Genomic DNA, 20844 nt, shown 5'->3' with positions numbered 1-20844 from the left:
GGCTCAGCCACTACAAATGATTCGTTTGTTACCAGAAGGTTTGCAAATGCAACACTTTATTATACTTCATGTGGATGTTTTTTGTCCAGTTAAGTATAAGCTCCTTGGGTAAGCACTGCTGCTCTTCATGTACTGAACATTAAGAAGCATAAGCAACATATCGCCGGCAATCCTTCAGTATAAGTCAATACACATATACATTCATATTTCAGACATGTTAAAAGGAAAAATTAACTTAATGTATCAATTGCATTTTAAGCTCTACTTGCTTTTAGTAGTAATTGAGATGAATGGATAATTTAAATCTATTTACAAAGTTAAGGCTGAAAGCATTTCATTTATATTCAACAAAACCTGATATACTATGGTATTTTACCAAAACGTGGTGCACCTGAGAAAGACTTCTCACTTTCTTTAGTTGACAGCTCCTCACTACTGTTGTTGTCAAAATACATCCGCACATTTTTTTTTTAATTCTATAGTGAATGTGGAAATATTTCTCATTACAGTGGAAAATAAAAATATGCTTGACTATATATATCTTGTGCAGAAATATGTCTTTCAGCATTGTATTTTTAGTTACACGTAGCAAATAAAAAGCTGCTGATGGCACTAACTGTAGTAGTTGACCGCATCACTTGATTAAAATGCAGAATGCTATCCTGGATAGGTTGAAGGTAGAGAGTGTAAATCAGATGGTAGAAGAAAACAGGTACATCTGAAGTAAACAATGGCTAATATTTCTTAATATTCTTAATTTCTGGATATCCTCATATCATAGTCTCTTTCACAGCACACGTTGACTTGGATGACGCATATTTAGCAGTGGTCAATTCAGTGCCTCCACAGGCTCAGGCAGCACGTGCTCAGTGCTACTCCCACCTCTGTGGCAGTGGCTGACAGCCCCGGTATGTCTGTACCTGAGTTCTCCGGTGGGGACAGGCCAGAGGCCAGCTGCAGTTCTCAGCTATACAAACATGGGGCTGTTTAGCTAGGGTAGTAATTTTGTGACTGTACAAATGGAACACATGCTATCTGAACCTGTAGGACCATGGGACTTGGAACCATTAGAAGTGTGTACGCTGCGCTCAAGAGGTTTTGACTACTTTTAGTGAACTAGTAAGAGTAGTGATTACCCATGATCCAGGAGCAAAATGCACAACAGTACAAGCAGTTGTAAATTACAAGATGTAGGGAAGTTTATAAGCTTAGAGGTAGAACTTATCTTCTGGCTGTGCATGATTCAAATATATTCTGTGAAAAAAATGTCTTTTTCCCTGCTGGCTTTTGAACAGTATGAGCAAGAGACAAAGTAGGGAAATTTTATTTATAATATCTCAGTTTAGTTTTATCTATCTAATTGCTGGCCATTTTTTTCCTTTCTATGTTTTCTGAGATTGCTTTTCCTTCTTTCCTGTTTTCTCACTGCTTTTTGCCTTTTTCAGCTATGTTACACTAAGAGTGGCCTATGAGACACCATTTTCATCTCATACTGAAAAGTGCGAAATGAAACCCCTCTAAACCCTGGTTTCAATGCAGGGAGATTTCCTGGGTGCCTAGCAGAGCTACCACCTGCCCTGAGTACAACAGATACCTTTGCTTATCACTAGAATGCTGCCTTTTCAGAAGAAAAGTCCACATAGCGGTACATAAAGAAACAGCATGTACAGGCATTACAGATCAATGGAAGTTACCTACTTAAAGAAAAATATAATAGATTATCTATGGTAATTAATCTATGGAACACTGATGCAATACATCCTACAATATAATGATTTATATCTTTTCCACACATAACCATGACTATTTGATACTTAGGGTGAAGCCCAAGACAGAGATACCCATGCCTTCACTAAGAGTTAAACAAAATACTGAATACTTTATGAAACAGGATTGAGGCCCATCCAGCCTACCTGCCTGAAGAACAGTAACTCAAGGCACATGGAATATACCTTACCAAAAAAAACTTACCAGATTTAGCTCAAAGGTGGAAAATACCTTTTTGTTGGCCAGTTCCAAGAGGAGAGATGGGTGAAGAGTTGACCCTACCCTTCTCACAGAGCTGTTGTGCTCTCTTATACCTAGAAGACAGAACAAATTCCTTCCAGACTAAGGTATGCTTAAAACCCCCATCTTCTACTTCTTCAGCAATCAGTCAATGTTGATAGTGAACAAAAATAAGGCACTATCTCTTCTGAGGTTGTGCACAGCAATCAGAAACAGAAGTGCCTGTGTTCTGATCTGATGATGTTTAATGGTTGAAGTCTATCCTAGGATTTAAAGGCAAGACTTCTTTTCAACTCACTGCTGTGTCAGGAAAACATTCAAGCTGGAATGAAGCATCCAATTATACAGACAGGATACACCTGGCATACAGAGTAGACAGGTAAGACTTAGCATTAGTATTTAAAGAACCTGAGGTGGTCATTGGAACAACCTTTTTTCTTTAAATACTTTCCTTTTTTTTTATTTGGCTATGAATACTATGCCTTCTACTTATTGCTTTGAAGCTGTAGTATGATTTCTGCTGGAAAGTTAGCTGTCAATTTGGCTTAATGTCAAAGGAAACAGGTTTTAAGGAGTTATCAGGCATCACAGAATTCAAATACTGTTGATGCTTTTGAAAGTTTTTGGTCTGAATCTAGACCGTGCCATGTTCATGTGTTAACACCTTCTAGAGATGAATTAATTTCAGGTGTTTATCTACTGGCCATGTCTGCTGCATCACAGTTACAGCACCTACAGTCTTGTCCACCACGCGTGAATCACAAACAGTCCTGAAGCAGTATTTTTCCTCAGGTAAATGGGTAAGTGAATAGTCTCTTCTTTCCCTAAAGAAGGGTGGTACGGCACACTGTTACCCTCCTGTTGTAGGCGGTTTCAGAAGGCTGGTGACATCCAGGTGTACGCGCCTATGAGCAAGTCAACAGAAATGCTGGAAGCAATTGTGAATGCTTTAACTAAAAGAATGTTTCTCAGTAGCCATCAGCCTTCAGGTCTCCTTTTTCCCCAGCTGCTATCAGATATGAACATTATAGCAGTAATTGAATTTGCTTTTTATGATCAGCGCAAGGCCTTAACTGCCATGTACAGAGCCTGCTGCTGGCATTATCATATTTTTTCTTATTTCAAGATTAGATAAATGCAATAAAACTTCACATTTAAAAAAAACAAACAACCTGTTGGAGAATACTACAGTTTATGAGATACGAGAAGGGCTACCTAGATAAAGACACAGGAGTTAGAGATAAGGACTTCTGCTGGTGTTCAGACCAAAGTTAAGGTGTTAGGTAGTTACCTCAAGAACCATCTGTGGCCACAGGACCCATTTACCTTGAAATAAACAAACCAAAACAACAACAAAATCCCCTCCCCTGTTTTTTCCTCCATGGGAAAACTCCAAAGTTCAATGCAGTGCAAGGGAATTTCTACTTCCTGTTGCCAGTCTTGATGGGAGCTACACCTTCTCACAGCTCCTTAGCCAGAAACAATCCAACTTTCATCTCCTACGCGCTCTTAAGGCCCCCTTTCCTGGGACATGGAAGTGTGGGAAAGTGAAGGAAGAGAGAAGAGCACCAGGCATGCAGAGGAGTTTTTTAGGTAGGTTTTTTGTTGATTTTATGATGTATTTGATGAAGAAAGAAGTCTTTGTAATTTTTTTTATTTATTTAAAACTAACAGTGATTTATCTACATGTTGTCACAGCATTCAGCTTTTCCAGTGGCATCTTTCCAGTGCTTTAAGTTCAGACTTGAAGTATCCGTGGAAAAATGAAGGATGAGATTTTTTCCTAGGTAGTTTATGCTTAATTACACAGGCAGCCTCGACACGTCGTTTTACCTCAGTTTTTGTAATTTCCAGGCTAGGTAAACAATTCAGATTAACACACGGCAAAACAGAGCTCGAATCCTGCACTGCAACGCGTGAATGCAATATTGCCAGTGCTGCTGGTATCCAACATCCTATTCTCCAGTACATAAATGCAAAATAGCTTACCATAAGCTATACTGTTCTCATTAGCTGGTAGGTCAATTGGTAGTTACTGCACAGTGACTTGTGCTGGTATTTTCTTACCTTGTATCGTGTGCTTGCTTTATCTGCTTGTATCCAAGCAGTGGAAGCACTTTATGTGCAGGAGGCTATAATGAAGCGGTATGGGAACAGCTGCACCAAATCTGCTGGAAAAAGTCTCCATATGCTATTTTTACTGTGAGAATTGGCAGTCCAGAACAATTATTCTGACATTATCTAAGTTCATCTAATTTTAAGACGAAAGCCTGCTGTCTGACTGATGTCCTTAATCAAATTGAAGGACTCAGTAACATGTTTTCTCCGTGTTTAAGAGCTTTCAGTCACTGGTCAAAAATAAGCCGATAAAAGGCTACAAAAAAATGCAACAACTTCCAGACTGATTGATGACAAACAAAAAAAGATGACAGTTTGGGTAGGCATGGGAGGTGTGCTTTTGTGTATCACCATTTTAAAACAAGAAAATGAATTGAGGAAATATAATATTGTTATTAAATAGGAATGGCATTGCTTCATCGTCTGTAGCCATGCTGCAGCGTGCTTTGGGCATGCTATTGAGGGAATAACAATCTATGGTAAAAAAAAATAATATAAAAATGAACATGTTTGTAACATTGGTATGCTTTTTGATTTTTTTTTTTTTTCCGAGTAGTTTTAAAAAAAGGCGATGGATGCAGCAAACACGACTTATCTCACGTAAACCATTAAATTTTACTTACGGAAACCAAACCCTGAAATTAAACACGTTATCTCGTCCAAATAAAGAGTTTACGAGAGGGATCCAGCCGGCAGCGGGAGGAACGCAGCCATCCGAGGCACCGCAGCCGCTTCGTGCCCTCCGCACGCCCTGCCCTGACCAGCGGAGCTCGACGGCACCCGGCACAGCCTCGCACCCTGCCTGCCCGAGAGCCCCCAACGCCTCCGGGCACCGCCTCCCCATCTCATCCTATTCCCATCCCAGCGCCCCGAGGTCGGCTTCACCCCCACAGCCCGAGCAGCGGCCCAACGGCCGCACCGCCCGCGCGCGATGTCCGTTAAACGGCCGCCTCCCCCCCCCCCCCCGCGCGGTACCTGAACCCCGCGCCGCTCCCGCTGGCGCCGCGCGGCCGCTTTAAGGGTTACGGGGCGGCGGCGCATGCGCGGCGCACCCACTCCCCCCCACCACACACACACACAGCGCCGGGCGCACGCGCGCCTGCCGGGGGCTCTCCCCGCCCCTCTCCCCCCCTCCCCTCCCCTCCCCTCCCCTCCGGGCGCCGCGCACGTGACCCCGCGGAGCGCGCCCCGCCGCGCCGAGACTTTGTTTAGCGGAGGGGCGCGCGCGGCCCCGAGAGGGGGCGTGGCCGCGCGGGGGAGCCCAGCCCCCGCCCCGGCCGCCCAGCGGTTGGCTCCGCCAAGCGGCGCTGCCGCCGCCTAACGGCCGCCGCGGCCACGCCCCCCCTCCCCGCGGTGGCCCCGCCCACCCCCCGTGGCCCCGCCCCCTCCGCCCCGCTCCGCTCCGCTCCCCGCCCGCTGCCGCCGCTGCCAGCGCAGCCTGAACTGAAGCGAACTCGGGAGCGAACTGGGGAGAAGTGAGGAGGCGGCGGCGGGGCTGACGCGCACCAGCCACAGGCGGCGGCGGCGGCGGGGAGGAGGAGGACGACGACCAAGAGGACTCGCCCGGCGGCGGCGGCGGCAGCGGCGGAGAGACCCCGGCGGCTGCTCCCGGGAAGCGGCGGCCGCGGCAGCCCGCCCCGCTCGTCCCCTCCCTCCCTCCGCCCGCCCTCCCCCGCCGCGGAGCCGGGGGGCAGCGCCGAGGAGCGGAGCCGGGCGGAGCGGCAGCGGCAGCAGCAGCAGCGGGAGGAGGAGGAGGAGGAGGAGGAGGCGGAGGGGGGGACGCAGCCCGGGCCGCGCCGGCCGAGGGCGCAGGGAGCGGCGGCGGCAGCAGCGGCAGGAGGCGGCGGCGGCGGGGCCCCGCGGCCGGGGCTGCCCTGCCCGCGAGTTTCCTCTTTTTCTCTCGGCTCTCCCCTCGCGGCGGCGGCTGAGCCTCGGCCCCCGGCGCCGAGCCGTCCTCCTCCTCCTCCTCCTCCTCCTTCCTCGCGGGAGCTCCCCTGCCCGCCCCCTCCCCTCCCCTCCCCTCCCTCCCCTCCCCCGCGCTCCCTGCCGGCCCGCCCGCTCCCCGCCGGGCGCCCCGTGCCGGTGCCGCCGCCGCCGCTGCCGCCGCCTCGCTCGGCGGAGCTGCTGCGGGCGCCCGCCCTGCGCCGTGGAATATGGTTGGGGAAATGGAAACCAAGGAGAAGCCCAAGCCGAGCCCCGATTACCTGATGCAGCTGATGAACGACAAGAAGCTGATGAGCAGCCTGCCCAACTTCTGCGGGATCTTCAACCACCTCGAGCGGCTGCTGGACGAAGGTAAAGCCCGGCCCCCGCCGCCCCGCGCCCCCCGCCGCCGCCCCGCTCGCTGCCAGCCCCACACAAAGGGGAAGTGCGGCGCTGCCCGCCCGCGGCGCTCCCCGCGGCTGTGCCTCGACAAAAACACCCTTCATTTATGAGTATTATTTTTTTGAATTTCTATTTTTTTAATATTTTTTTTCTCCGGCCTCCCGCCCGGGGAAGGGTGCCCGCCGCGTGGAGGGGAGGGAGCGAGGAGAGGCGCTGAGGAATGCACGGGGGGGGGAGGAGGAGGAGGAGGAGGAGGAGGAGGAAGGCTCCCAGGCCCCCTTCCCTTCCCCCCCCTCCCCACCCCGTCCCGTCCCCAGCGCCACCCCACCCCGGGCGGCCGAGCAGTAGTTGTAGCTGGATCCCCTCCCCGGGTACGGGAACTTCCCCCGCCGGGGCTGCTCCGTGGGACGGCCGCTGCCTCTCGGGGCCCCCCCGGCCCGGCCAGGCCCCTGCGCTGTGGGGCCGGGGGGTGGGGGCTGTGCGGGCTCGCCCCGTGTCCCGCAGGGCCTCCCTCCCTCCCTCCCGACCTGCCGTGGCGAAATAGGGCTCTGCCTTGGGGCGCACTCAGCCCAAGTTTGCCTCTTTCTTTTTTGTTAAAAGCCTTCCCCTTTCTGCCCACCTTAAACGTGAGGCTTTCTGGAGAGTTAGGCGTGTTTAACCACCTCTGGTAGGCTTGCAAAAATACACCAAAGCCAGAAAGTGTTTGTGCAGCCCCAACTCCTCCAGGTCCTCAGCGAAAGGCTGAACCCGAGATCCCGAGTCAGGGCTCCCGTCCGCAGACATATTCCTCCTCCTCCTCCTCCTCGGTAAAAAGAAGTTTGGGAAGTTGTTGACCTCGGAAGATGGAAGAGCTGGTTATATTTGGTAGAGCGACTCCCCGCCCTCTCCCAAGACTGTAGAAGAGAGATAGTGGCTGTAGTACAACAAAAAAATAGCATATCGAGAAAATGCTGCCTTCTGAAATAAGTGATAGAGGAGTACAAAAAACAAACCAAGCGACCAAGCGGTGAAGAATTATGAAAAACGGACTCCGGGAAGTGATACAATGGGAGATTGTTTTTCCTTTTCTGAGAATCCTTTCTTTTTTATTGAGAATTTTGGTAGGTGTGAATCGATAGCTGAGCAAATATGGATGTGAAAAGTAAAACAACTTAGGAATTGTGTTCTTGGGCTCCATAGAAAATGACCTCTGCAGAGTAATTAGAATTATAGTTAATATCAAGATGAAAGTTGACTGGGAAGACCTTTTTTTTTTTTTTTTTTTCTCCCCAAACGAATATTTCAGGGACTTGACGTTGGATTTTTCATCTCCTCAATCTCTTCAGCTTTGTATGTTTGACCAGAGGAGGCCCAAAACTTTTTTTTTTTTCTGTCACAGAACAAAAGAGAGAAAAACATATCCCATACAAAAAGGACGCTGAAAAGGAATGTCTGTAATCCTTGCATCTGTTGAGATTATTCTGTTTTTAATACCGAAAGCTCTGGAAGCCTGTTCCGGGAAGTGTTAGAATCCCAAAATGAGGGCTGTGGAGACTCCTGCTGAAAAAGTTGTTTAAGGGCTGTGTTGAAGCTGCTCTTCACACTCTTCTCGAAAAAGAAACCAAAAACTCCGTTCCTAAATAGTCTCAGGAAGAATTCTGCTATCCCTTTAAGCTTCTTTGCTTTTCCTGTTTACGTTGGCAGTGGGGTGGAAGTATTGTGGAGGCAGAAAACTTTTTGGAATGCTGAAAAAAAAAAAAAAATGTTTCATGCAAATCTGGTGAATTGCTCCCGGACTGCGAGGTTCGGGCGCTAGGGGGCGGCAGGTATTTTTTTCTGAGACACGAGGCCCCCGCGCAGCGCTGCGAGCTGGAGCAGAGCAATGAACTCGCCTGGCAGCAGGCAGCAGGGAACGACAAATATCCGTGGATTTGCGCGGATTTCTCTGCTGGCATGGGCTTGTAGCGCTCACATGCGTGCAGGTCGTGTTATGTAGGTGGGGTAGTCGATAGGGATGCACAGCTGAGGGGTCCGAGCGGCTGTTGTTCTGCGAGACACCCACCCTAGCTGCCGGGGGGCACCGAGTTGGGGAGCCTCAGCTCGATGCTGCCTTGACATTCTCCAGAAGAGTTCCCCAGCGTGGCTCAGAGCACTGACGTGGAAGTGTGACATTTAATATTTTCATCATGGAGCTCATGAGAACACACAGTATTAGGGGCAGGTGTCTGTGTGCGTTGGTTGCATGTGTGTAGAAAGTTAGTGCTCGCGTTCCCCTCGCCCCCGGTCTGGTTTTTACTGCTTCTTGTTCAACGTCTTGTGCCTTTGGGTGTCTTCCTTTATTTTTCACTCACTGTATGGCCATCTTCCTGGAGATTCAGCTTGTGCTTGAGAAATGTAACATTTCTAGATAACTGTCAGACTGCGAGCCTTGGCATCCCATTTTCTACTGGTCTAACTGAAGAAATAATGTCACAACCCCAGGCATTCAGGCAAATGTAGTTTCTCTACAGGAATGAGAAGTTTTAGAATTTATTCATTTACTTATCTTACATGCCCGCATTAAATACAAAAATCAAATGGGCTTCTGCATTGCTTTACTTCTTGTAATTGTACGCAACAAGGAATAGAAACTGACCCGGCAATTTAAAGAAGAACTTTCCATCTAATCTGGTTAGACCTCAGAAAGTGTATCTCATTCTTGTCCGGTTCCTGTGCTCTCTGTGTTACCCAAAACACGTTTTCCTTTCTGAACTCTATCCTAATGTTTGATCTTTGAAAATCAGAGTGCTTAATTTAGTAGATGGTCTCTGCCTTACAGCATTTGTTTTGAAGATCGGCTTAAATGTGAGAGGTACACGGAGGAAACTTTTAATGAACTACTTGAGAATAAAATATGAAAGTCACAGATCTGTTTAGGTTACAGATATTTTTGCATATGTGTGCTTTCAACTTCTTATGTGTAAATAAGGCTTTTGTGGATTAACAAGGATGTTTAAAGTGCACATCATAATAACTAGGAAGCTGGATTGTTTTTATCAGACTAGTGCAAACCTGTGGGAAGAGAGGGCTTTTCCTGCATGTGGAATAGGCTGTATTTCCTGTAATTGTTTGCACCATCAAGTGTGACATGATTTTTTTTGTGCTTCAGCTTCTTAGATACTACCTTTAATGATTCTAGCTTACAATTTTTTTGCCTACTGATATAGATTAGTGGTCCCCACTGTGGAAAATGAATCCATCGTATCATTTTTTCTCACACTGATTTTTTAAAAATAAATTAGATGTTTTAAAATCTAATTGCATTCTGACCTATTGTAATTAGTGTGTTACTTTGGCTTTATTCTTTCAGCAGACTTTGAACAAATATGCCTAAACTACGATATGACACCTGAGTAGTGTACTTCTCATGTTTAAGTGCCTGGTTTTCTCGAACCTATAGGTGGTCAGAATGTTGTACTTGGTTGGGACGGACACAGATTGTTTTAAAAAAAAGCCAGGGCCACATATTCAAAGGCTGTGACATAGGAAGAATGAATTCCTGATAAAGGCTCTTTAAATGGCACCTCAAAAACTTCTGCGCTCCTGTCAGACCCGCACTGAAGGTGACTCAAAAGTTGCCTTCCTTTGAACGCGAGTTAAGCCGTGCATCTAGCTCTTGGGGATGGACCTGATTTAATGGCAGATAGGCAACCTGTTCTCAAATACCAGTTCCAACAAAACATCCAGGTAGGGGTTAAGGAGCATACCTTTTTCTTGGATGCTGCTCTCAGTTCTCGGTGCTCTGCTTGCTGAGAAAAATACATGTGGGCTCTCACAGCCCAGCGCCTAACGCAGCGATTTCATGTCAGCCTTGTTGTCTTACCTAAAATGTCTGCGTGAGTAAGGACTGAAGAAGTGGCTTTGACTGTTGGAAATAAGTTCTCCCCTGGAAGTTATCTAGTTACTTTTGTGCATGACCGTATTGTTTGTGATTATGTAAATGCAGCCTGTGTTTAGCTAGGGTTTTGCTGACGCTTCAGGTTTGAAGAAGGGGCACTGGGTACATTAGCATGACTTTTTTCCCTTTGTATCAAATTGTTCAATAAAAAAGGAAAGAAACACTATTTCCGTACAAATCATGCCTTTAACACAAAGTTAAGAGATGTGCATTGTTGGTATAAAAACCTTACAATAGGCTTTTGCCCAGAGAGTCTCAGGCTGATTTCTAAACTTTAATCGTAATGTTAATGTTGTACTAAAAAAGAATGAGACGAGATAAGTATTGTTCTTTGTGCTGCTTATCAACATTGTTTTTTGAATCTGGTTCTTTAGTCATCTTTAAATCTTACTTTCAAATTTATGATCGTCTCATAACATGCTTATAAAACTTCCAGAACTTGTTTTTCCAAAGCTTCAGAAGAGTTGTTCTAAGGCGTGTTGTTTTTTCTTTTTTTTTTTTCTTTTTGTTGTCATTCTGTGACAGCCTCTTACAATGTCAAAACCAAAGCTTGCATTACACTTAGCTAAAAAAATAATTTTTCCTTAGAAAAAATGTTAAGAGCTTTTATTCCCCCTTATTGTCCCCCTCAGTACAGTTTTTTGAAGTTATTTTTGGAGATGCATCTGTAGCATTTACACAATTGCAGTCACCTGGTGTGCAACTTTTCTTAAAAAGATGGATGTTGTTTTGACTGATAAAAATTTGAAGTTTAATAAAGCAATTGTTTTAAAGCTTGTGTTTTGCAAGCAGTTTGTTCACCGTTGCTTACTAGATTATTAAAGATTCATTATTGCTATTTTTTAAGAGAAACCTCAGTAGACCTAGAGTACTGCACAGGAGCTGCTGATTATTTTGCCTTTAAAACAGGAGAAACCTGTATGAATTCTTTTCATCATTTTTGTTTATTGTTACTTGTTCCTTAAGGTTGGAATTGAGTTGGTACTTTACTCATCTGAAATAGTAGGTGATATTTTCCAATTTTTTTTAATTAAAAGCCTTCCGTTTGTCCCAGAAACAACTGATGAGTGCGGGTTAGGTTAGGGACTGGTACATGGCTGTTTCGTACCTCATAAAGAAAAAGTGAAAATGTGTTGGTTAATGTTACAGCAAAGTGCAAGAAAACAACTGAAAAGCACTTTAAAAAAGCACTTGGAATGTCTTAATTATGAAAATTAGGTTCATGTGCGTCAGAAGAGAAATGCACAAGCCAGAAAAATGTAGCTGGCGTTCGGTGAATGCTGTGTGCGTGGAGGGGAGGCCAGGTAGGAAAGGAAGAGCTCCTTCCGTAGCTCAGTAACTCCTTTTTACCAGCTTGGCTCTTTCAGCCCTCCTTAAATTGAAACTTTCCTCCCCCGAGTACACTAAATAATGACACATCAGGAATGGGATGCTGCCTGAAACTCTACGAGCTCTGTAGAATTTGCTAGAAAGTGAGTCCCTGGCATTGGCTGTAACCAGCGCCTGTAACCTTCAAGCGCTGTCCTTCAGGGAGGCGTGTGGCAGCTCCCAGCCCTGCACCCATGGGTGCTGTTGGGTTGCCCGGCCCCTGCTGCTGGGACACCCCGGGCCCACAGCAGGGCCGCAGCCTGGTGACTTGTGGGTGTGGGACATGGTGAGGTAATGAAATGCCCTCGCCTGCTGGCCCTCAGCAATATTAAAACCCCACTTGCAACTTTTCGTGGAGGTTGCCTGGATTTTTCTGTGTTGATTTTAATCAAAATGCACATTAAGAAAACTTTCTTTTGGTTTTGACATTTTCTCGCAACTTCAGTGACACGGTGCTGGACACGGTGCCGGTGTTTTTAGCCTCGATGTGCCTAATGGGATGGGTTAGGTCGGGCGGTAGAAGCGCTGTACGAGACATGTCTGCGGTTTTGTAGCAGGATCTCGGTCTACGAGGCACTCTGGAGCTGCTCCTTGGGTTTCGAAACAGACAGCTGTAATGTCTGTAAGCTGAATCAGATCCCTTTGCTCTGACGAGGCAGAGTGGTGTGGCTGAAAGTGAAGCAATGTTATTTTCTCTGCTTTTGACTTGAGAAAATACCCAGAGACGCCATGTGCAGGGCAGTTACAATAATTTTAGGGATTGCGTGGATTTTTTTTGGCTGTTTTTCTTGGAAAATATTAATACAAGCAGAGTTAGTTTTTCAGTAGCAGAACTTAGAGTTTTGAAACAATCGATACTTGAACGGGCAAAGCCACCAGGACAGCCTTGAGAAATAATACCCAGCTTCGTTAGCAGAGCTTGCCCCTTGACTGTATTACTCGTGTTTCCACTAGAAACTTGTCCAAGGAGAGCAAGGAGCTGGTGCACGTTACAGCTCTTCTGTCCAGGCAGTTGCATGGCCGAGCGCTGACAGGCACGCTGCCGGTTTCACGGGCACCTCTTCGTGCTCGGAATCAGCGTGGTTATGCAAACAGGTGTGGGAGTGGGTTTTTTAATTCTCAAATTTTAAAATACCGAGCAACAATTGATAACTACTTCAAATACTTTTCATTCGAGAGCTGATTTTTGTGATGATTCACCTTCCCAAATACTCCTGACTGCTTTGCAGCTGCACCTATTTTTACTCCCTGCAGCAGGGGATTAGATAAGAGGTTGTGTGTTTCCAGCACAAGGGTGTACCCAGAAGTGCTTCAATACTTTGTAACTTCATTGCGGTGCTGCAGGAAGTGCATGGGCTGGGAGCATCCTCAAGATAGCGGTTTGGAAAGGGAATAAGCCATGAAGCGATTTGTGTAATGCCTGACAGACATTGGAGGGTATTAACAGGGGGACAGTTAATGCTTATAATGGTATATAACTTTGGAAATGTTAACACTTTATTTAAGGCTGGATTCAAAAAGGAGAAAATCGAACCTGACGAACATTAAAGCCTTGTTGCTTCTCTGGGAAGTTGCGCTGAGATGGTTTTGACGGGTAACACATCAGGAGGGCAGCTGACGTGGGAGGGGAGGCAGGGGAAGATAACGCAGCATTGTGCACCCTTATCTGGTGGATTGGTGCCTGGCTTAAAAGGTCAGTTGTCACCCTGGACTGGTCAGGGCTTTTTGAGTTTGTTTTCCTACGTTGCTGGCTAGGTTTTCCGAGGGATTGGAGCTATGATTGAGCTCACCATATGGGATCTCAGAATAGTTGTGTTGGCACAATGGCTGGGGTGGCTCAGGGCTGAAGATAGAGAGCAGAGGCTTGGGGAGAGAAGTACGTTTGTTTAAACATTTACTTTAAAGTCAGAAAGTCCTAATTGGACATCAACCGATTGTGTATCTGGTCCATTCAAAGTTTTAAGGAGAAGACTATTTTCAGGCTAGCTGACACTAGATGGAAGCCAGACTTTGCTGAATTGTTTAAATCCTTCGACGATTGAAATAACAAACGTTATTGTTTTGATTGCTTAATTCAGATTAAAGAACTGCTTTAGAAATTGCTAACTTCTGCTTGGTGGAAATGTCCTTTCCTGATTAGGGTGTATTTTCTGCATTAGTTCCTAGGAGACAGGATACGCCTAAAATCTTAAAAAGTAAGTGTCAGATTCATCCAGCACAGGTGTTAGTAAAAACTTAATGTTCTGGTTTATATGTTTAATTGGCAACTCCACTAAACCATTCAGCTGATGTCACTGAATGCTTCCGTTTATTTATCAGACTTTGAAGCGGTAGCAGATCAATTAATATTCTTAATGCAGTATAATCTAATAACCTGTGTATAATTATGTCAAAAGTTAATGAGTAATTTTCAATGTTTAGGTGTCAAACAAGCCAAATCCACTTCTGTTTGCTGTGGAATACCTCTGGTTTTGTTGCAGGAAAGGAGGGAAGGAGGAGGACACAAAGAAAGCTTCTGTGACCCTGTGCTGTTTGCTTTTCAGCAGTGGTGCTCATCTACGTGTACTGCTTTTAGTTACCTTCAGTTAGTCTCATTTTGAAGGATGAGCTGCACCCATACATCAAAAACAAACATCAACCTTTTTTCAAGAAGCTCTCATACCATCACCTTCCCTTCCTCTCCCTGCAACCAACTTCCAAACTAACTGTATAAATAAGATGTGACGAGAGTCTGTGGTAGTTGGTTTGTGCGCTTAAGCCCAAATGGTGTCGTAGGCCCAGCTGTCCTGTTCAAAGGACGGTGTTCCTGCTCTGAAGGCTGTCTGCAGGGAGGGAACGGCGCGTGCGAGGTGATGGTGGAGGCAAGTTGCTGGCAGTTCTTTAATTGCTTAAGTATCATATCATAAAGATAAATATAGTCACAGAGGCTCATATCCAGTGAGTTTACAAGGCAATTGCTATTTCTTTAAATTACTTCAAGCTTTTATGGAAATCTGATACTGCCTCTGAATCAGCCTGGAGTGAATGAGACTCTTTATGTGGATTCTTTTTGTTCCCACTTTTCACATAGCTCTGACAACTTTTTGTTCAAGCCTATTCATTAGTCAAGCAAAATCAGGGCACAGATGATATTGTAGGTCTCAGAAATGAATTCTGACCAAGGTTGCATCAAGAAGACCGACCGATTCTATATATAGTAAAACATCCAGAGAGCAAGAATGATATTTCAGTGTCTCATAGCTATAAAATTAGTGGCTGCTGCTGCTTTTAGAGAGAAGTGTATTTAGCTGTTGTGATAATGTGTTTACGCAGACTTGAATCTTGGGTTTTGGAGTTCACGGTGTTCTCATGTTTGTTCTCTGTGAATAATTTTTTCTTTTTATGACAAGGCTAACATAATCCTCTTGGGGGGAAAAATATCTGGAAAAAAACATCTAAAATTCAAACCTGCCGTGGAAGAAACTGAGAAATGGACAACTGGCTCTCTTGAAATAGGCCTATTAAGCTTATGGAATGCAAAGAACTTTTTTTTTTTTTTTTTTTTTTTTTTTTAGAGACCTGTGACATTTAGGAAACACTTGATGATCATTTGAGGAGCTGGAGGGAAAAAATCCTCCATATATCAACTTAATAGAGGCTTTACTGAGGTTAAAATCCATACAGATCAAAGTACTTTCAGTTTTTAAAAAATTGTGGGTAGCTTCCAAGGAAGCCCTGTCTATAGGTAACGGGGTACATAAACCTAGTGCCGGTTGATTTAGTGACTCTGTTTTATTCTTAGCTATTCATGAGGAAACTTGTTGGTTCCAAATGGGAGGTTTAATGCACACCGAGGGCGCTTGGTAGTGCCGAGTTTTAATACTGTTAAGTGTCTTCAAAAAGCTACTCTTGCGTCAGCCTCAGATTAACATGGGATGAATAGCAGAGCAATTCATCAGCGAGGCAGCTCAGAAGAGTGTCAGCAAGAAAGCTGACGATGATGAATTGGGGAGAAATGGATGCTGCGGTAGATAGCCACCGCAACTACTGCTGGCGTTTTGAGGGGTGGCAGTTGGTATTTAGGTGTGTGCTGGATAATTGAGCGAGGAGGAGCGGCGCTCCCTTGCTTGGCTGAGTGGAAAAGAAACCATCCCTTGTACAGCTCAAGACGGTTGCTAAATTTGACGCCTTAAAATGGCAGATGGACAACCGGATTATACTTTATGAAAAACATTTACATCAATCTTTGGGACTGATAAATGAATTGTTTTCAAGACAGACTTCTGAACTTCCCTTGATATTTGCAATCTCAGCAACGTTATTTGGCAACCAAAAAAAAATCAATAATTAAATTTGAAGTAAACTTGGTTTATTTGAACTTAATTTTGCTTGAAGTTTTGCACTCAGCTTTCTTACAGCTCTTAAAACTCCGGTTACTTTCATTTTAAAATCTCATTACTTTTTTTGCAGGATAAAGGGAATAGTTGTGAATCTGAGGAGGTTAAGTGAGAAACACAATTAACTTTTTTTGTTCATATCAATGTGGTAGCAAAACTAAGTAGTTTTTCTCATGTGCACAGTCTCTAATCCTATTCAGTGTGGTTTGTGCTAGAATTGTTTTTTATGACTTGTATCAAGTTGTTGAACACTTGATATGTAGAGAACAGTTTCCAGTAATAATGCTTAAGTTCTTTAGTTTGTGAGGGGCTGTTCGTATGGATTTTCTTCTGAGTAGTTACTTTAGGTTGTTTTCTATGTACAGGGTTTCTCAGTCTTCAGCAGAATTCAGTACAGAAATCAGTGAAGACAAGCATTTCAGTCAGTATGTACAGTAGCCATAATGGTATGGTATAATGATAGTGTTGGAGTATAAATTGCTGTACAAATCAAACTAGATCTGTGGTACATTTTTCTCTTCTGGGTAAAGCAGTGTTGCTGCTGAAATCTTCAAGTGTTTGTTCATAACTGTGCTCCAGAATAAACAGGAAGATGCTGTGTTAACTTCTGTATTTCTTCAAACATTTATTGCATGCTCTTATTAAATTCTATATACCGGGGCAAAATGCTGATAAATTGCTAACATGTAAAGACTTTTTTTACCTAGCATATTTAGAGGGATTAGTAGTTTCTCATAGTACACAATGCATGTAGCTGAAAGGCAATGTGAACTGTTATTAACAGTTGCTGTTTTTTTTTGTTTTGTTTGTTTTTTATTATTTGGAAGGTGAAGGAGTGAATATAGCTAGCAATGAAACAAGGATAATTTCCAGGCTGTTAAGCAAATTGGTGCGACATGGTGCCATAAATAAGGATACAAATACTATGCACCTATCAGCACTGGTATCACAGAAAAATAGCATTAATGACATAGTACAATTTTTAAGCATGTCACCGTGTAAGTAGCTACAAAAAATGTATTATAAATTGATGTTGAAACTGTGAAGTCATTATGTGAAAGAAACAGACATCAAAATACCTTCTTGTACTGGTGTTTTGAACTGAAATGTCTTCTTGCTCAGAAAATGTTCCCAGTTTGCAAGAAAAGAGTAACAGTTTAAGTTAGCCTTCAAATATTACGAGATTATGTTCTGTTTTGCTGTCAAGATTTAGGAAAGTAAGATAGCTCTGAGATATAAAGGTATCAGTGGCTGTCGTAGTGACAAGCATCTGAAGTCGCTTGTCATGTGGTTCTTCAATAGTTCAGGTATTTGGAGATCTTGTATAGGGGTGGGGGAACTGATCTTTTAAAATGTCTTGTCTCGTAGCTTTTATCTTTTTTTTTCTTTAGAAAACAAAACCCCAAAACATAAGATGTGTTTCTTATGCATAAGCCATTGAAGTGCTGTGTCTCCTGGCAGTGTTTTGACATTAAGTAGTTTAAAATACTGCAGGTTGAACATTAATGACTTCATTAACTTTATTAAGTCAATTTAGTGAGCTCTCTCCATAGTTTACTTCTAGTTTGTTTACTGTCAGGAATGGAGCTAGACCAGTCAGTCAGTTTCCAGTTAGTTTTCCTGAGATTCTCCAGCAGCAGTGTGAGGCAGCAGCTTGTTGCAGATCATCTGTCTGGCAGAGCCCTTGCCTAGGATAGTAAAAATGGGGGTATTTTTGAGTGAAGTTAATGTTTTTACAATGTATTCAAGGTTCCTTTATGAGTACTGATGGTTTTTCCAACATAATCTGTGGTATTTTTCCTCTTGTTTTTTTTACGCCAAGCTACTCTTCTCACTCCTGTACCTAACCTTTTCTGACATAGCAAAGAATTACAAAGCAGATATATTTCATATTATAGTATCATCTGCAAAACTCTGCAGTCTCTTACACAAAAGGTAACATCAAAAGTCTTTTTTTTCCTCTAGACCTAACTCTTAAAGGTTTATATCCTGCTGTTGCATGAAAAAACTGTTTGATATGAGACCTCCAGGATCACGTTTCCTCCGAAGTAGACAGCATCTTTTTCTTTTGCGAAGTGAATGGAGCTATGTGAAAAGCAACGTGAGTTACCAGGATGGTGTTTTTCAATCTATGGCTTGCAGACCCACTGCATAGAAAGAGTTGTGGAAGATAACAAAGAAGAAGGAAGTCTGTTGTTAGGAGATTTAAATTGGCTGCACTGAGCCTTCACCTCATCTGGGAACTTTTTGTTGCTCTGTAAATGGAAAAGGTTGAAGACCACTGACTTAAAGGAATTTTCATTATAGCAATTGTCCTTGTTTGTGGGCAGAAGTAAAATTATGAAACAAGAAACTCTAAGGAGGTCATGAAAACAGCTGGCATTCACCATTATGTACAGTGGAGCTTGTTTTGCCTATCTGCATTTATTCTTTCTTAGGACTTACTGCTATTACGTATTTACAGAATGGGAGTAGGTTGCTGTGGATGACATGTGGAGAATCTAGTTATATTTTCAAACCTGTAGTGAGATAGAGTCCGGTTTGCGGTACTGGAACTTGAAAATGCATGTTTTTGCAGGTGTTACTTGCCAGGAGTGGGTATAGGAGACGTAGAGTACCAAATTCTGTTTGCTCTGGTATTATAGAGTACTTCCAGTACGAGGCTGTATTTAAAGGCATCTGTAGCTTTCAATTATAATTCCATTAAAATAGTCACACTGATGTCATTCGTAAACAGGGATATTAAAGGAAATTCCAGATGTTCAGGTACTTGTAGCTGTAAATAGTTCAGGAGACTTTTCTTCCAAACTTCTTTTCCCCTAATGGGAGAGTTCTGCAAGCTGACAAGACTTGCTGTTCGGCCCTAGTGATCAATCAGCTGGAACAAAACATAAAGGAGTTGTCAAATACCTCTCGCATTATGTTTAATATGTGTTGGTCCATGTATGGATCTTGCCTACATAATCAATCCATTCTTTGAATCGACAACGAGTGTGTAGTCTTAATTCATAAGGTTCTTTCTGGTGGATCTAGGAAATAATCGGAACTACTGTAATTCAAATCTGCGTTGCATTTGAAGGTTATAAAATCGTGTTTGGAAAATTACATGTGATTTACAGCTAGCATTTGGTTTAATTACTGAATGCTTAACTTGTATGGTGGTTTGCACTCTTCCCACATGTTTGTTTGTTCCTAAAAGAGGCTGTTCTTAACCTAACTGGAATTTGTCACTTAAGTTTTTATGTGGTAGTTTTCTCTTTAAGAGTACCGTCGGCATTTTAATTCTGTAGGTGGTAGAGATCTTGGCTACCAGACGGGTAAAATAAATATTAGTTTTGTGTTAATGCTCTCTGCCTGTTCCTAGGCTGCGCATGTACTCGCGCTGTCCTCCCCCTCCTCCTGCGGTAGGGAGGCGGCATCCCTCCGTCAGCACCGGGGAGGTTACTCTGCTGTGAACGTTGTCTGTGGGGACGAGATCTAGTAGGATTAGGGGTCGTTTTATTTCTGGTATAATTAAAAAGTATACAGGGGATTGGTATAGCAGTAAAGCTTCCGGGGGGAAGGGGAGGGGGAGTCCTCTGCAGACCCCGCGTATCCAGCAGGTTTTAATGCAGCAGTATTTGCTGTTCTTACTCTGGTGTTGGTGGGCTGTACTTTTGCTGAAATGTTCTGGAATTGAATGCAGAATAATTTCATGCAGCTTAGAAATGCCACCTTTTAAATTTAAATTTCTCTTGTAATAAACCGTATTTTGGTTAATTCTGTATATACTGACAAAGCAGTAATTGTTCACTCCTCATAGTTACCGTTAGAAAAGCTTCAATCTCAGCTTTTGCTGTAGTGGCAAGAGGTAAACACTGATGTTGCATTATCTTATCTAGCTGATAATTTCATCCAGAGGTCCCGGAAGTTGGTGTGCCAATTGTTAAATGCGCTGGGCTGTGAAGTAATCAGGACTTCAGCTAGCAAATACCAAGCTATTGTATTCAATAAAGTTAAGTTGAAATCAGCTTTTTGTGCTGCATTGCAGTAGAAAGCAATTAATTAGTGTGACAAGATGCCTTTTTTTTCTACCAAGAGAAACTTTCCAATATTATTCTACAATATTAACAAATGTTTAGCAGTTCTCCTTGAAATTTAAATTTAATTTTATAGTCTTATAGGCGAAAGAGCCTTTGGTTAACTTTGGTTTTTGTAATTCACATTCATGGAATAGTTTCTCAGGTTATTTCTCTAATCTGCACTGATGCTAATGCCATGTAATACATCAGTATTGTTAGTCATTGAAGTCTAAATGTGTCACATGAAATGAAATGGGAGTGCCATTGATTTGGTGTACAACATCCCGATCATGCAATTTAATAATTTCTGATATGTGCCTTCATTTTTTTAAGTTCTTAAGACCAGAGATTTATGGTGTAGCAGTTATGTCTCAAAAAGGTGTGTTAGAATTGACCAGAGCAGCATCAGTATTTCCAGTATTGATACCTTCGCTTACGCGGACGCTGAGTGAAGTGAGTTGAGATCACAGGAGAGGCTGGCTGTTGAGGTGCAGTAGCTTTTACTAGATACAAGTTGCTCTTCCAATAGCAAAAAAATTTTTGAAAAGCAGTGTGAGAGAAATGCATCTTTTGAGATGCAGCATTGGTTGTACAGCTGGGTAGTAGTTAAATAAGCTAACGTGGGAAATTAAGTCATACTGTGCGTAGTGCTTATAGTTTGCTCACCTCTTAA

At 43.6% G+C, this 20844-nt stretch overlaps 1 protein-coding gene across 44 annotated transcripts in view; it reads left to right on the top strand.

The window, feature by feature from the left end:
* Nucleotides 1-5523: 5523 nt before the first annotated feature.
* The window catches only part of QKI (QKI, KH domain containing RNA binding), a 449819-nt gene continuing 434498 nt past the window's right edge, over nucleotides 5524-20844 (top strand). For 29 of the 44 annotated variants that reach the window (XM_072035850.1, XM_072035847.1, XM_072035848.1 and 26 more), the window contains exon 1: nucleotides 5525-6420. In XM_072035850.1, coding sequence (XP_071891951.1) covers nucleotides 6279-6420 — 142 coding nt within the window. In that variant the 5' untranslated portion in view covers nucleotides 5525-6278. Of the gene's footprint in view, nucleotides 6421-7021; nucleotides 7551-20844 lie in introns of those variants that run through there. The other 15 variants (XM_072035876.1, XM_072035875.1, XM_038176200.2 and 12 more) reach the window with 7 other exon arrangements.

Source organism: Anas platyrhynchos, chromosome 3, assembly GCF_047663525.1.
Source record: "Anas platyrhynchos isolate ZD024472 breed Pekin duck chromosome 3, IASCAAS_PekinDuck_T2T, whole genome shotgun sequence".
NCBI lineage: Eukaryota > Metazoa > Chordata > Aves > Anseriformes > Anatidae > Anas > Anas platyrhynchos.
This window is presented reverse-complemented; position numbering and strand designations above follow the sequence as displayed.